The sequence below is a fragment of the Microcebus murinus genome, chromosome 15, assembly GCF_040939455.1.
Source record: "Microcebus murinus isolate Inina chromosome 15, M.murinus_Inina_mat1.0, whole genome shotgun sequence".
Lineage (NCBI taxonomy): Eukaryota > Metazoa > Chordata > Mammalia > Primates > Cheirogaleidae > Microcebus > Microcebus murinus.
In genome coordinates, this window is record NC_134118.1 from 40,973,278 (window position 1) to 40,990,020 (window position 16,743).

The window sequence follows — 16,743 nt, forward strand, 5'->3', positions numbered from 1 at the left end:
TGTTTAATTTCTGATAAATTTGTACCTCGATTTTTCCTCCCCCAATGAATATGCAAATTAATTAGCAAGTGATTAATTGAGCTTCTATCATGTATTAGTTATAATCTGCATGTTAGTCGACGCATTTTGGGCAGAACGTTTGTGACTGGTAAACATCTTCAAGGGGACCTCAAACATATGGCAGCAAAAACGTCCACACCAAGCTTCGTCTATCTGTAGGATTCTTCGGTGAATATGTGTTTGTCTCCTTTTAGATTGCAAGTTCCATGAGGGAAATCACTGTGTATTTCCTCTCTATTCTATCCCTAATAATAAGCGAGTCATATCGAGCATTTATTGTTTCAAGAATTTTACGCATATTAATCCACTGGATGCTCCTTATGAATGATATGGTGATCATCCAATTTTACAGATGAAGAAACTGAGGCAGGAGGGGGCGCACTAGGTGGACCTGGGTTAGACAGGTAGTAGGTGCAGAGCTGTGGTGTCCGTGGAGGTTGTTTGCTTCCACAGCCTGCACCCTTGGCCCCTCCCCTACTCTGCCTCCTGTGTACCGTGAGCTAAAGTGAAACAGCCTGGTCCAAGGTAATAAAATCCAGTTAGGATTGCCTGTGCTAAAATCATTCCAGGAACTGGCAAAATGACATATCATTAAGACATGCTTAGAGCCACAAGAGTGGCCTAGCTGGCAGAAGTTTAAAAACAGAAGGAAACCGATTTTGAATATTTAAATCATATTAGTTCAGATTCCCAGAGCAATAAGCATTTACTTTCCTTAAAGAGACTATTACTAAATATACTATTAAGTAGCATTTAGTGAGAGCTTTCTTAGTAACAGAGTTTACATTTCATTAAGACTGCAGTTACAGTCTAAGACAAGTAAGGTGTGAATAGGTTTTATGTACTCTGTGTGGCCTGGAGCTCACGTTTGAGCATTTCTTTTAAAAAGAGGGTTCTAAAAAGATATGTAATTAAGTTAGTCATTTAATTTTAACCTCTGCATATGTCATTGTCTGAATAGATACTGCTTTTTTGTTATGCTGACAATCTGACCCTCTTCTGGGTAATGAAATACGATTTTCAACTTTTTTACTAAATAGGAGCACAGCTTATCAAAGTAAGTCTGGAATTGGCCCTGTCTGTTGTCTACTTAATATACTCATTTGGTTGTCTTTTAAAAATGCTTGCAAAATCATCTTACCTGGAAACAGTTTTTAAATTTCTTGCTCACAAAATACAGAGCTATTGGGTTTATACATGAATTCATGGTTGCCAAGTTAATACCGATGTAGTCCATGAGCAGCAAGAAACTAGAGCAAAAGAAAAGAGTATAGAATAATTAGAACATATTGTTTTAAAAATATGCTAACTAGCATTTATCCTTAGAATAAGCATTTTTCTTGCCCAGAAGCCATTTCTTATGTGTGGCAGTTAGAATTTTGTAAAAAGTGCTTGTTTGAATGGCAGTTTCAATTTTTCAGGATGGTTATAGATATATCAACCACTTGGTTAGCTCAAACCCTGTGCACAGCCTCAGGAGGGGATTGGCAAGATTATAGATGCAGCTTGCATAAATTTTGGGATTAGTTATGTGCCATGTCAGCTAAAAAAAATCAACTTTGCGATTTTAATTTTCAGGGCTAATGAGAATGTAGACTCAATGGTTTTGTAAATGTATTATGAATGTGAAAGAGAAACTCCAATTTCCTAATGGGTGCATAGGATCGTACCTAAGTAATTCACATCGGTTCTTGTCCATCTCATCATACACGGTTTTCTTCAAAATACGGCTTAAATGAAGAGGGAACCAGCAAAGAGCAAAAATGACAACCAAGCAGAAAACTGTTTTTGCCACTTCTCGACGCTAAAGGAAAGTGAGAAAAAACAAAAGTACAGCAAGTTTAGTGTTTTTGTACTAGATGGAAGAACTACACAACAAAGAGGTAGAAGATAGCACAGGGAAAAACAACTCAAAGAAGAGCCAAGAGAATGGACTGCCTTAGAGTGCCTCCACCTCTCAAAGATTCTGAGTCCAACTTTGTAATCAAGGAGTTGCTAATGATGCCTTTGGGGAGCTGCCAGGAAGGATGGTGGCCTCAGGTTGGTTACTAGAGCTAGGATAAAGTTTTGTTTTTTTAATTTCAAAATATTAAGGGGGTACAAATGTTTTTGTTACATGGACAACTTTTATAATGCTTACGTTGGGTTTTTTGGTGCAGGACAAAGTTTATACGCCAGAAGAGAGGTGGGAACTGGCTGGAGGTGTGAGCCAGCACTGTGGTGGCTTAGTCTGTGCGCGCGCGCGCGCCTGTGTGTGTGTGTGTGTAGGGGTGTGTGTGTGTGTGTGTGTGTAGGTGTGTGACTGGGGTGGGGAGGGGAAAGGTCAGCTAAAAGCTTAATAACAGGTAACTGACTAGCATTAATGATGGCATGGCAGGCAAGGTGACTGAACATAACCTGGTAATGAATGGTTAAATCCACAAAGACCTTTGGAAAACAAGATAGGAGTAGGGAACAGACAAGAAAAAACAAGAGCAACATGTTTTCTCCTTTTCCTGGTCTTGAAGACAGTTAGAATTGGGTTATTTTTGCTTTTTAAACTCTTTTGTTAATGACATGTAGTTTCCAAAGATATATTGTTTGCAAACAGAAAGATGAAGGTAAAGGATTATCAGCAGTGACGGTTGAAAAATCTGGAACCTGCTGACCCTTGAGTGACTTCCATTGAAAGTTTACATGTCTTTGGGTCTGCTCAGGATCAGAGAAACCTTAGGTTGGGAATTATCTGCAACCATTCATTTGTGTGTGTTATGCTCGCATGTTATACTGCATACATTTAGAAGCCTAACTAGGAACATAAAATGTAACATTTCTGTAACTGGAATCAGTTAATGTCAAAATAAAACTGATTGAAAACAGGGTTTGGAAGTGTAATGCTGGTTCAACCTGAAGCATATAACATTATGTCTGGGAAGCCAACAGTAAACACACTCGATTTGAGCCGTTCCCAAAGATTCTGGGGCAGCTGTCACAAGTCGCTACAGTAGCCCAAAGGATTGGGAGTTCTCTAATCTTTCATAGTTATTGAGCTAGCTGGGAGATAGCTTCAGAGTAGTGATTGAGGGAAGAAATAAAGGATTTTTAATCTGCAGGAATGGGAGATCTTTTTAAAGGATCATTTTGTGTACACAGAAAAACAGTGTGCCCAGAAAAATAGAAAAGGGGTGTATTCGGGGAGAAGTTACCTCCCCTGAGCATATACTCAAAGAGGGTAACCCTTTTAAAAGGTAATATTAATACATTGCCGTATAAGTTGATATGTGCTTAAGCAAATTCTCCTATCTTCTTTTCTATCACTTAGATCTTTGATTTTGTTATGGCAGCAGGGGGCTTGGCCTAAATCATCTACACGGCCACCTGGCCCGGTTCTGACCAATTAGAGGAAGCAGAAAGTGTTGTGTGGGTTTCTGGAAAAGCTACTTAAAAGTGGGGGGATGCTCTTTAGCGCATACGCACTAACGTGTTCTTTGTTCTTTCACTTTGGCTGCCTGGAAATCCGATGTGAAAGTAGAGCTGCTGCTGCTGTCTTCCAAGACTGAAGGAAAGTCGAGCCCAACAGCAGACCCCTCGCCTCAAGTTCCTTGACCACTGAACCAGCGGCATCAGAACTTTTTGCTGTGGGAGAAAAATCAAACCCTTCCTTGGTCGACTCACTGTTATTTTGGGTTTTCTGTTACCAGCATCCAAACACAATCCCTAACTGGTAAAGTTGTTGCCTTTATAATGAAGAGAAATCAGAGACAAGCAAGCAAGAAGCAAGACCATGAGCCCCATAGGATATCAGCCAGAAGGTGGCAAAGCTTTCTGCTCTATGGTGGCTCTCCCACGGTCCCGGGTGAAGGACTCCAGCCAGCCTTGCTCTTCTACGGTTAGCACCTGCTACAGCTTTGAGTGTGACCGAAGGGAGCGTCTACTGCGTGGGTAGCACATCTTGGGTTCTACTCTCTGTTTGGTTGAGCAAATCTCTTAACTACCTGTACAATCAGGATAATATCAGTCCTACCTATCTCACAGGGTGCTTGTTGGAATCAAATAAGAAAAAGACAAGGAAATCCTCTTTAAAAACTTAAAAAATGCTATGCAAATGTGAAGTAGCATATTATTACTGTTCCCAGTCCCTATTTATTTATTCTATCATAGCTTAAACAGGTTCAATCATGATGCTAATGCAAAAATCTATATTTTAAAACACTATTTTTTTTGCAAATCTATTCTAACTAATTACTTCCATCGCAAGAATGAGAGGTAATAATTGCTTAACATGTTGACATCTGGAGTATTTGAAGCATTCATACCCAAACAAAGTCATACTAGTGTTTCTGAATGTGATTTTCCTGCTAAATGTCAATAAAAGATGATAGCTACCATTCGTATGGCATGTTGGAGTTTACAAAGTACAAGCATGCACATTAATTCCTTTGATTCTCATAATAACATTGATTCATATATTAATACATGTAATTTGCAGATGAAGAGTTGAAGCTCAGGAAAATCAGTGCAGTAGTTGAGCAGAGTTGTGATGAGCAATGGTGCTTACACATGGTAATTATATAGGTCAGACTTACAGACTCCGTCAACAACTCACATTAACGTTTGGTGTGGTTGGACATCCTTATATACTTCTCTGTTGTGACTAAGAACTTACCTGCAGTCCCAGTTTTACTCTTAGAATTAATATAAATTAACATTTGCTGAGCACCTACTCGCAGCTGGGCACCGTTAGGCACCTTGCATGCTGTGGGTAATCTCCATTATGTATTATTGTTACATATATTTTATGAGAAAGCAGAAGTTCAGAGAGATTGAGCAATTTGCCCAAGGCCACAGAGCCAACAAGTAAAAGAGTCAAATTTTGTCCTCTAAACTCCACACAGCTTATCTGTTCTATTTCTTCCCAGGAGGGTAAACAGTCGCTTGCTATAAACATGTTCCAGTTTCTTCTACAGCTTTGGCTCCTCCAACATTTTACCTCTTCTAATGTATGTGACCCCATGGCCTGGCATGAGTCTTACCTTAGCCATCGCTCTAATGAGGTTCATCTCCTTTTTCCCACTCACCAAATGCATGGTGCCCATTCCACGTTCTAACTGGACTTCTGCTACTGCACCTGAAATGCCCTCTGTCCTTTTCTTCCCCGTCAAATCCCATCTTTCCTCCAAGGCCCAGTCCAGTCGCCCTCATCCATGAACAGTTTCTCCATGACTCTATCTCATATCCTGCCTAGCACAGGCTACTTTCACCATACCTGTGATTCTATCTTCCGGTTGTTTGTTTCATGGTTTGTGTTTGATTTCAACAAGACTGTAAAGCCTTCCCAGGAAGAAAGTCATATGCTTCTTTTTGCCCTGAAACAGTTCCAAGCCCAGTTCAACATATGCACCCACATACATACACACATGCTCTTGGCAAAATAAAGGAATAGTTCCTCTGTTTGGGCCCAACCCCCAGGACCACCTGTTTCTCAGGCCAGCTCCTCGCTTCACAAAAGAAATTTCTGATACCATAACTTACAAAGGCAACAATTATAAAACAGTATTTTTATTTTTAGGAAACGAGGCCAAATCTGCTAAAGACAGTATTTGTAGGCCTGCTGTGGTCAAGGACTAAACCAGTCCTGGCCAGATTTGCATGACTATGGGATTTACCTGTTTAAGATGCTCACTGAGGGCAATTCTCAAGCTGCCATTCCTTCTGTTCAACATCTCACAGGTCATGAGGGTATAGAAGATTGCGGTGCACAGCAAGGGCATGCAGAAATAGAACCCAAAGAGCCACCAGTCCTTTCCATTCTGGTAGTACTGTAAAGTGAAAATAGGAGAGGGAAAAGGAGGGGAATAAGAAAGTATATTAACTGCAGTGCCTCTGGTAGCTTCAGAATCTTTAGACTTGCAGATACATTTATAAATTCATGCTTTTTGGATGCAGTCATGGGTTTGGGGGTGGTGCTCAAAACTGAATTAGATTGGAAACTCCAGAAATTATCCTGGCCTTATAATAGCACGTAAAGAAACTGTGTTTAAAAAATTATCCTGATCAGGATGCTTTTTATAAACTGAAGTTGGTTTCAATGACACCACAGAAGAGCCCTAATCAATAAAAATAATTTCCTTCCAAAGCTCATAAAACATGATTTTAAGACACGAAGAATACATATGTTTATCTTTGTTTACGGACAAGCCTCAAATTTTATTGTGTCTGGTTTCCTTTTGACTATTGTGGTTGAAAGTTATTTAACGTGAACATCTTGCCGGGAACAGCGAAGGTTATGAATGGCTTATCTGTGTCTCTTTGGTTAATGGGTGTTAACCCTTTGCCTGGTATGCCTGCTATGTGACCTCAAAGCCAGCCAGTTTGAGCCATCAATAACTATACTCAGTCTCCCTCTTTTAATACTTACCACCTGGAAACTGTTGAGGCAGCATACCTTATCTGAAGGCATATTTAGCATTATCTCCCTGTGGGCAGGATTTGTAAATACCAAGATTATTTAGTTTTATGTCTTTTTAAAGGAGAAGACTTAACATCCTATAAAAATGGAAGTTAGAAAATGATATCTAAATTCTTCCTCCCACTAAATCATCACCAGCTTGGGAAGCAATGCTTTTTCTTTCCTTATAATGTTTCTCCAGATTGTTTATTTACTAAGGACAATGCAGCCTCCTGTACTATCTCAGTTCCCACAGTAAAAAATAATCATGCTGTGCTGTGAAAAACTGGACAGTTTCTGAATATAGAAAGAGGCCTAGTGGGTTACATTTATGTCTATTAAAATCATCTAAAAATGGTTCCTAAAAACAAAAAAGTTTGGGGTAGGAGTTCTTAACTATTTTTATGCCATTGACATGCCTTTGGAAGTCTGGTGAAAACTATAATCCCTTCTGAGAATGAAACTTTTACATGCATGAAATAAACTACATAAGGTTGCAATGGAAACTAATTACACTGAAACACAGTGATCAAAATATTAAAAATAAAATTCTGATATAGTAAGAGAGGTGTTTATTAACAAATAAACCCATAATATGCCGAAATAAAATAAAAAAAAAACAACAAAAAAAACCCAAATAAACCTACTGGTGGTTCTAATAACTACCAGAGTGGTGAAGTAGTGATGAGCGTAAATGATATTTTAAGATGATACAAGTGTTACTTGGCATGCAAAGGTCTGCTATTTCCATTAGTGAAGAAGTCATGGTAATGTTAAATACTGTCGTGGTTTGTTGGCAACATTCATAATTGAAGGAAATGATAAATTTAATTAGAAGTTAGTGAAAATAAACATGTCATTTTTTTCCCATCCAAGTTCCCATCCAATTCAGACCCCTGAATTCTATCCTCAGGTTATGTGCAAACTCCCAAAGGAGTTGGTTTATTCTAATCTGCAGACACAAACATTTCTCTATCCCTATAACATTGTATTACAGAAAGATTTCAGTTCTGAACTTGAACCAAAAAAATCAGGAGGACTCTCTCCTTCTCTCTCTCTCTTTTTAAAAGTGTAACACAAACACTCCTTTGAGCACCCACCCTCCCTTCTTTTGTACCCTCTCTTCCTGGTGCATTGCCAGCTGGGTGTGAATGGCCCAGAAGCAGCTGCGAGGGTCTGGAAGCTGACCCCTCTGTGGTGGAGGCCTGCAGAGAAAGGGTCATGCCTCTCTTTTGAACTGATGTCATTAGCAAGAGTAGGGAGGGGCCTCCTGTCAGTCTAGGGTAGAGCAAAGTTGAGGAGCAAGAATGGAAAAAAGAGGAAATAAATTAAAAAAAAAAAAAAAAGAACAGGACTTTAGATTTGAACTCTAAGAAATTATTAGATCAACTCATATCCTCTACCACCACACTCCAGGCCACCCGAGCCTGAAGGCATCCTCACTTTACTTGAACACTTCTATAAAACAGGCTCAGTCATGATGAAATAGCCCCTATCCTTTTGTCCAGTTCTAATGATCAATAAGATCCTTCTTATATTGGCCTTTATTTTCTCTAACATTTCAGTCTGGAATATCTCGATGGCTTATTTACACTGCCTAAATTCTGATGATCTCCTACTGTCTACTTTGTTTTTCTCTGTGGAGACTGACCTCATAAAAATGTCAGTCGGTAAACAGAAGACATCAGTGTTAAGGTTGCCAGTTTGGCAGTTTTCATGAGCACTTTTAATTTTGAAAGAAGAATTTCCAAGCACGGTAACTGCTCAACCATAAAACCACTAATTTTGCGAATTTTCCAAGTTAGGAAAACATACCTTGAGATGTCTGTGAACAATTACATGTGGAATCTGAACTGCATGAAACAGACATCAAAGCACTAAATTATGCTGATTTCAGAGAAATAGTTATCCTTTTGGTTTTCTTCCTCAGTCCATATGTAACTAGTTTTGTCAAGGAAACATGCCTTTTAAACAGATTTCCCAAAACACTCAGTTATGTGATTAAGCTTTTCAGAGAAATACTAATGTGGTCAGGTGTAGTAAAAAAACAATAACTGAACTTGTTAAACCAAAACATTCTTTTAAAAAGTTCTGCAATTTTATCTTATTTGCATATTAGACAGAGAATCTATACTATTATAATCACACGTAAGTGCTATTCCCTACTTTGAATGACTAAATCGACCTTTAAAAAATGTCTGAGTAATGTGCATCTCCTTAAGTGACATAAAATAAACATCAGCATGTCTGTCAGATGGAGATTGTCATGCTGTATTCCTCATTACAAAACCAAATAGTATTATTCATATAAATATACACATCTAGTCCCTCTTTCTTGGTAAATTTGCTTCAGGATTCTGAGTTGTTTGGTGCAGAACAATTGTGTCTAGGGGTCTAGAGTTGTGCTACAATACAAGAGTGAAAAGCAAAATAGTTGTCCTATTCAAGAAGCCAGATGCTGGTTTACTTTTCATGCAACTGAAGACTATCTGACAGTGAACCACACTTGGCCTTGTGAAGATGTTAACAAGCCTTAAGATGATGAAGTATAGCTGAAGACCTCCTCCTCTCCCAGTTAATTCCTTTTAAACCATTAGTACCTCCATGAATTTGGATGTGGCATTGAGCATACAGGTATTGTGCTGTTCACCCCTGTATTCAAAGGGCACCATGACGAAGCCGATTGCTTCCGGGATGGCCAGGAAGAAGGAAATGATCCAGATGGAGACAATTTCAATGGCAGTAACCAAGGGAATCCCGATTCCCTGAACACGACTCCAGGAGGCAACTGCTCTGTACCTGAAAAGAAAAACCAAGTTATTTGGAAATTTTAAATTTATTTCAATTAAATAAAAATTATAAATGCTGGGAAGCTCCTCCTCTTGGCCAGTGACCAACTATTAGCTTTTTAAGAATTTTCTGTGAGTCTTGGTATTAAAAACAAAGTGGGCGATGAAGAATTCCACCCATTTGGAAATTATTCGCCTCGCAGGCTAGAGTCTGAGGTCTTCCTTTGGGCTCCAGTAAAATCCCAAGAGGGTTTAGAATGAGGCAGCAACGGATAGGTGTGCTTATCTTTTTTAAGCTGGGGGAAAAGTTGGATGATGGGAGTGGTGGTGAAAGCTGCTGGTACTTGGTATAGTAATGTTTTATTCCTCTTTAGATATTAACCCTTTGCACTTGGAAGTCGAGTGTGACTCGACACGGTTAGCAAAAATTATAGAGATTAAAATTACTCTTTGGATGTATCAATAATTTGAAATATAAAAAAAACCAAATAAATAAGTTTGTATGAAAAGAAACTCCAGTTTTTTATTCTACTGCCATGCTTTGTAAAATCTGGGGTATTTACAAAATTAAATCCTGAGTAGAATAAAACAAGAAAAAAACAAGCGAGTGCAAAGAGTTAAGAAAGAAAACTTGAAATATTATCTACGAAGTGGGCCTAGATACTCTTGAGTGAATAGTGACCATAGATAATCCATTGTTTCCTTCCTTCCTTCTCTCAAAATACAATCACAGTGGGCTTGTACTAGGTGGCCGTTTCAGTAAATAAATGACATTTCTGGTAAATGTCTCCCATTATGGTCCTGTGCCAGAGGAGATAAAACTTAGTTAAAGATACTTTGATTGGTTCCTAATCTTTAGGGTTCACGATCTAAGAAAAGAATAGATCATACAGAGTATAGGATATAAGTGTATCTGAACAATTATGTCAATCAAAAAACTGGCATTAAAAATTATGCTTACCTTATTTTTACTTTAATATTTTTATGATAATGATCAAATTTAAATGTTAAGTCTAAAGAAGGTTTGTTTTAGAAACTATGCTCTTTGACCCGATGTGATGGTCTGATGCTAACTGCTTTTAGACTTACTGTTAAGAAGAGACCTGTGACGTGGTTTGGTATTTTTGTGCCCTCATTCTTGAAATTTTTGTTGCTGTTGTAATGGAAAGGAAATATTTTCTTTTTATAGTTTTTATTAGATAGTGCCAGAAGAAGGCTGTAAAACAGACTAAAGCATTGGAGACAGGTGCACATGGGTTTGTAGGACATACGACTTAATGTGGAAGATAAATCAATAAAGCCAAAGGAACATACAAGCTGCCCATATCCACCGAGATGAGCCCTGGTCCCTTGTATTTGGTGTGCTATCTCAGCACATCTGCACCATCCATCTGTGAAAATCCAACTCGGAGAATTATATAGCCTAATTCTTCACCAGAATGGCCTGTAGATTAGAATCCATAGATTTGGGTATTTTACGATGCTACATGGCATGTATACAGCATGATTTGCTGGGGAAATGTTTTGCAAAAGACATCTAGGGTAAGATTGGTGTACAATAAAAATCTCTAAAAAAAGAAAAGGTCCAGATTAGTTCGGAATGGAATAAAATACAGCTATGCAAACAGACCAAGAAAATCCTTTTATGATATAGCCAAGATTGCCTTTTAAAATTTATGGTCATTTCCAATAGGACTGCTGTTTATTTTTCTTTTCATTCCAGTTTACTTTTCTTTGTTGCCTTATTAGCCTGGCAGCCTGATGTCCAATAAAAGCTAGAAGGAACGGAGGCGGGATGTCTCTGTCCCAAGGCTGCCAACTGAGTCACATCTATTCCTCCTCCCTTTTCCTCAGGTCAGTTCCCAGGAAAGGTGATTTAAATAAAACGCCTGATTCCACCAGAGAGTAAGAAAGCCAGATTTCTTAGCCAGGATTTTGGGTGGAAGGTGGTTTAAGTGAGAAAATATGGTCAACAGGTTCTTATGGTGAATATATTTATAGACCAGCTTCGATTTATAATGTGCCGTGAGTTCCCAGAATATCATACAGCCCATAATCCAATGTAAATTCAACATTTTTAGATAAACAGAAGTAATTTTTAGTGTCTAGTTTAGCAAATGATTCATAATCAGTCTACTCCTTCACTAACCCACATCACTGAGAATTAAAATAGTTTCTATTTGTAATCACACTGGTCTCGATAACATCTCCGTGAGATATGAAGAAAACAACCACAAGGGGAATTAGAAACAATCATTTCTTATGATGGAGATGGGGAAAGGTACGGAAAATATGAAGTAACAGATGTTTCAAACTATTTCTACTTGGAATATAATGATACCATATATATCACACACACACAAATATGCTCTTTTTACTAGGTGTGTTGATATTAATAAATAGCCCTCAATCTAGTCAGTGTGTACATATATCTATGACATCTTCACTTGTCATAGAAAATCCGCAAGTGTAGATAGATTCAACCACCAATAACAGATATTCCAGAAATACTCTCACTTCTTCGAACTGCTTTCTTCACTTGGTGTCCAGCTCACTCTCCCAGTTTTACTTCTGACTTACTGGCCACTCTTTTTCATTTCTTTGGTGGGACCCTGCCCTCTCCCTAAGTTCTTAGCACTGGGTTTCTCTTAGGGTCTAGTCCTTGGACTACTTTTCTATCTGCACTCTCTCTCCAGGTGACCTCATTCAATCTCATGGCTTGAGAATCATTTAACTATATGCTGATAATTCCTACATTTATAACTCTAGCCTGAAACCTCTAACTCTACACTTGTATATTCAGCTGCCTACTTGAGAGCTCCACCAGGACGTCTAACAGCCATTCATGCATATCCAAAGCAGACTTCTGCTCATCTTTGCTCCTCCACATCTGTCCTTTCTCCAGTTTTTACCAGCTCAGGCCCCAAATCTTGACAGATGCCTCTTTTACTATACATCTGATCTTTTAGCAAATCTTGCAACACCTTCCTTGAAGATATGTCCAAATGCAACCACTTCTCAACATCTCACCTGTTATCATATTGTTTTGATTATTGCAATGGCTTCCTAACCCGTCTCCCTGTGTCCACCTTGCTTTGCCACAACCTACCTTGACACTGCAACTGGAATGAGCCTGGTAAGTCATGTCATGGCACCCCTCTGCTCAAAACCCCCCAATGGCTTCCCACCCCTATGGGAGTATCCACATGTATCCTGAGAGCTGCTGCCTCGATTCTTTTAGGTGTTTATTGTGTCTTTGCATGAAAACATTCTTTGGAGACATAATTTAGAACTGTCAACTCCCCCTCCAGAATTGTCTCGCTCACTCTAATTTATTTTTTTCCATAGCACCTACTACCATGAGACCAACCGAATGTTTTATTTATGTATTTTGTTTATTGTCTATGCACACCCCTCCCTTTAGAATATAAACTCCATAAGGGAAGACGTTTTGTATGTTGGTCACGATGTCTAGAACAATCGGTGCTAAATAAATACCTGTTGAATGAAGTGTGTTTTTGTTGTTGTTCCCATGTATTTTGTCTTACTTAATTGGCCAAAGCCAACAGCATACTACATTCTGAGCATTTTCTTATTTTTCAGTCTAGTCTTAAATTAGGCAACAGATAAAAAGCTAATACTTTTAGAAACCCAGAATCCATAATTTAAAAACAAGGAGAGACCTTTGGGCTGATCTCTCTCCCTCTTGTGTTCCAGTTGGGAACCTGAGGACCTGCGTGTTCGCTGTCTCCACGGGGAGCCCGGGCCAGGGCTCTGGGCTGCCAAATCCCAGTGGAGTCTTTTCCCATTACATCACCTCGTACCCTGTCATGTGACATGCCAAAATAAAAGTATAAATTCTATATTTATGTTTTACATAAATACGTTTTATTTACATAAAGATGTTTGCTACTGTGTGTGTCTATAAATAGATTTTTACATGTTTTCAAGTTCAGAGGCATTTAATACACATTTATTGAATCTTTAGGGTATGGCCTGGGACAGTTATTAAATTTTAAAAATGTTATGGTTAAAAGAACTTTAAAACATAATAATAAAACAAATTAAAAAGATGCCACTTGAACGAAATCTATTTTTATTTTTTCTTATTCTTTGCCCATTTCTATTCTCACAGGCATTGTCTGAATACATACTATATCACTTACATTTTATTTTTAGCTTTATTTACATTAAAAAATACTCTCTCATGTTTCTACATAGGAATGCCCACCTATCAATTTAATGGCTACACAGTATAAAAAGATTTTGATATAATTTACTTAAATCTTTCTCCTATGTTCACATCATTTCTAGTGTTTCACAGCTGTGAATAACACACTTGTAAATATGTGTGCGCACATAAATTTTTTCTCTTTCTGAATGATTTTCCTGGATTAATTATCTTGGGTGGGATTACTGGATTAAAGGAATAAAAGGGTAGCTCAAGTAACTTAAGTTTTTACCAAGTGCCTGTCAGAGAATGCTTGCCTGCATTAGAATTTATTATTGTTTTCTTCAATTATACCACTTACATAAGGTAGAGTGGCATTTCTATCTTTACTTCTGCACATCTTTAATTAACAGCTAACTTGACCTTTTGTAATGGTTGTTTGTAATTTACATGTTTTATGCCATAGACAAACCAATTGCCGTACACAGGTTTGAAGGTGAAATACCAGCAGGAAGAATTTTAAAGAGAAGACAGGTATGATGAATTAGAAGAGAGTTGCAAATGCTTTAAGACATCCCCAGTTGAGCTCTTCAGTTGGGTTGGCCTATGACTGCTTTGATCGATTGATTACAGCTAGAATGATGCTTTTGCCACTTCCAGGGCTGGCCTCTGAGAGAAGTGGCAGGTTCCACGTTGGAGCCCGGAGCCTGCTGGAGCAAAAACACCGAGAGGCCCTGAGACTGTAAGGAGAGGGAGATGGGCTCGGCAGAGCTTAGACTTCCAGCTGTCCCCGCCACAGTGCCAGACGTGTGAGTCTTGGACCCATGAGACAAGCTCAGTGCCAGCTGAAATCCACCAACCACCCCAGTCGAAGTGACAAGGAGCAAACGGATTGCCCAAATTCCTGACCCACAACATGGTGAGAGATGATCAAATGGTTGTTTTAAACTGCTAAGTTTTGGGGTAGTTTTCAAAGAGAAATGAGGCAGCAAAATTAACCATTCGCCTGATCTTGACAATGGAATAAAAGTACAAATAACTACGTGCGACAGGGAACAGACCCCAAAATGAGATCCTAGCCAGCATTTGTCTCTGTCCAGTTCCCAGCTCCTTTCCTCTGGCTCCCATGGCTTCCCATGGCGTCACCATTGCTATGCAGCAGTAGAAAATCATGACAGCAGGGGAATAAGGAGAAACCAAGTCCAAGTCTAATCAAAATGAGGTTTTTCAGAAACTCATCTTCCTATTTCTTGCATTAGGATAAACCTTCGAGAAGAGCACAGATGCCACCGAGCAATTATTTGAAATGATGGGCTGAAGAACTGACATCAGCATTTGAGTTTAAGGCATATGAAACAAAGCTGTCTTATTCATGGATCTTTGCAACTTTTCCAAGTATCTGATTACACATCACTCTGGAATAGTTGTTAAAAGGGTTTTATCTTTTTATGGGCTTCTTCGCCAGGCAACTTTTAACTACAAGTTGGATCTGTACCCAGACGTTTTTACTGGTCTGACCTGTCATCCTCAACGTCTGCTTTAAACACTTACAAAGAAGGGCACTGAGCCCCCGCCCCCAGCCTTGTTCTCTCTTCCCCCCACCAAACTCAAAGTAACTTATAAAACTTGTCACTTATGGCATGTCAGAATAGCTGTTTTAATAGTTGGTAATGGCTGGTTACGCATTTTTGTTGGGAAAAGTTCATCATTTTAAAAGAAAACCGCCTAGGCATAAAAAAAAAAAAAATATTTCACTGAGAAAGCTGGCCAGGGGTCCAAATTTGTTCCTAAATTTCTTCAGTTTGTACTGTATCTTTTTCTTAAGTGACTAAGGATGTGAAGTTAAATAATTAAGAGTTAGATTTGTGGAGGAATTAGTAAAACAGTTGAACTGAGACACCCCTATAATTGAAATTAACAATGAAACCTCATCCATTTGGGGACAAACCATGAGCTTTCTCTGTCTTGTTTACCTTATTTAGATTAAAAGTTGATAGTGAGAAATCTAGATGTTTTCTTTCTTCTTATAGCACTTTGTAATAATTGATTAAGGAAGTAATAAAGAAATTCTATAGAACTTGGATGTATAGTTTCTTTCATTATTTTCCTTCAAAACAAAACTCTGAAATGAGATATGATAATTATGTTTTTAAAAATATCACATTAAAAATCATGGATACTCTTTTTTCCTGGGCCATAATTTGATTCAGCTCATAAAATAAAAGTGGGAATTCACAAACTGCAAATTGCTTTGTAACAAGTTCCAATTTTCCTCTTTTTAGTCCTTGTTTTATTCACAAAAGGGATTTTATTTTACTTTTCCATAGACTATAATGCAACAAATGAAGACTTAAAGCAAATGGAATCTTATCTTTAGGAATGAAGTGTGAATGATTCATTCTGCAGGGTGAAAGCTTTTGAAATAAAAGAGTCAAATAGATTCCCTATATACAGGTCCCAAAGCTTAGAGTCAATACCAAATGAAATGTAAAAATAGTAAAGAATGGATCTAAGGAACAGAGAATGATGAGTTTATTACCAAGGAAAAACCTTCTGGATTAAGGCTGATGGTTGAGAGAGTGGAATTTTAAAACGGTTCATCTCCTTGGTTTAAAACTCAGAAAAAATCTTAATGAAATAGATTCTTGACATTCTTTTTTTTTCTTTTCTTTTTTCTGTTCTTTCTCTCTTTCTTTCTTGCTTGCTTTCTTTCTCTCTCTCTCTTCTCCTCCCCTCCCCTCCCCTCTCCTCCCTTCTCCTCCCCTCCCTCCCTTCCTTCCTTCCTTCCTTCCTTCCTTCCTTCCTTCCTTCCTTCCTTCCTTCCTTCCTTCCTTCCTTCCTTCCTTCCTTCCTCCCTCCCTCCCTCCCTCCCTCCCTCCCTCCCTCCCTCCCTTCCTTCCTTCCTTCCTTCCTTCCTTCCTTCCTTCCTTCCTTCCTTCCTTCCCTCCCTCCCTAGGAATGACTCACATTTCATTTGACACACAACTGATTATTGTGACGGAACATCTAGATCATTTTTCTTTTTAATTGTTTTTGAGCCAAGGTCCCGCACTGTTGCCCAGGCTGAGTGCAGTGGCATCTTTCTAGGAGTTCATTTTTCTTCATGCATGAAGTGGGAGAGGAGGTGGTGTGGGTGAGGTGATCCTACACCAGAAACAGGAACTGATGATCTAACTGCTCTACCCACCCCCATACACTGGTGGGATTTACACTGGGAGGGATTGAAGCTCAGCAAGAGGATCCTCTTAGATTCCAGCAAGGAAGGAAGGGGGGGCAGAACAAAAGTAGGAGGAATC

The 16,743-nt window shown here is 38.7% G+C and overlaps 1 protein-coding gene and 1 long non-coding RNA gene across 2 annotated transcripts in view; one reads left to right on the forward strand and one right to left on the reverse strand.

The window, feature by feature from the left end:
* LOC105881839 (uncharacterized) overlaps positions 1-4,424 on the forward strand; it is a 57,850-nt gene extending 53,426 nt beyond the window's left edge. The window contains exon 3 of the long non-coding RNA XR_001158952.3: positions 3,572-4,424. This is a non-coding gene — a long non-coding RNA (uncharacterized LOC105881839). The remainder of the gene's footprint in view (positions 1-3,571) is intronic.
* The window catches only part of EDNRA (endothelin receptor type A), a 54,970-nt gene that overhangs the window by 2,967 nt on the left and 35,260 nt on the right, over positions 1-16,743 (reverse strand). Inside the window, exons 4-7 of the mRNA XM_012783759.2 lie at positions 9,088-9,286; positions 5,706-5,858; positions 1,731-1,864; positions 1,202-1,310 (exon numbers count right to left, since the gene is read on the reverse strand). Of these exons, the coding sequence (XP_012639213.1) occupies positions 1,202-1,310; positions 1,731-1,864; positions 5,706-5,858; positions 9,088-9,286 (595 nt within the window). The remainder of the gene's footprint in view (positions 1-1,201; positions 1,311-1,730; positions 1,865-5,705; positions 5,859-9,087; positions 9,287-16,743) is intronic.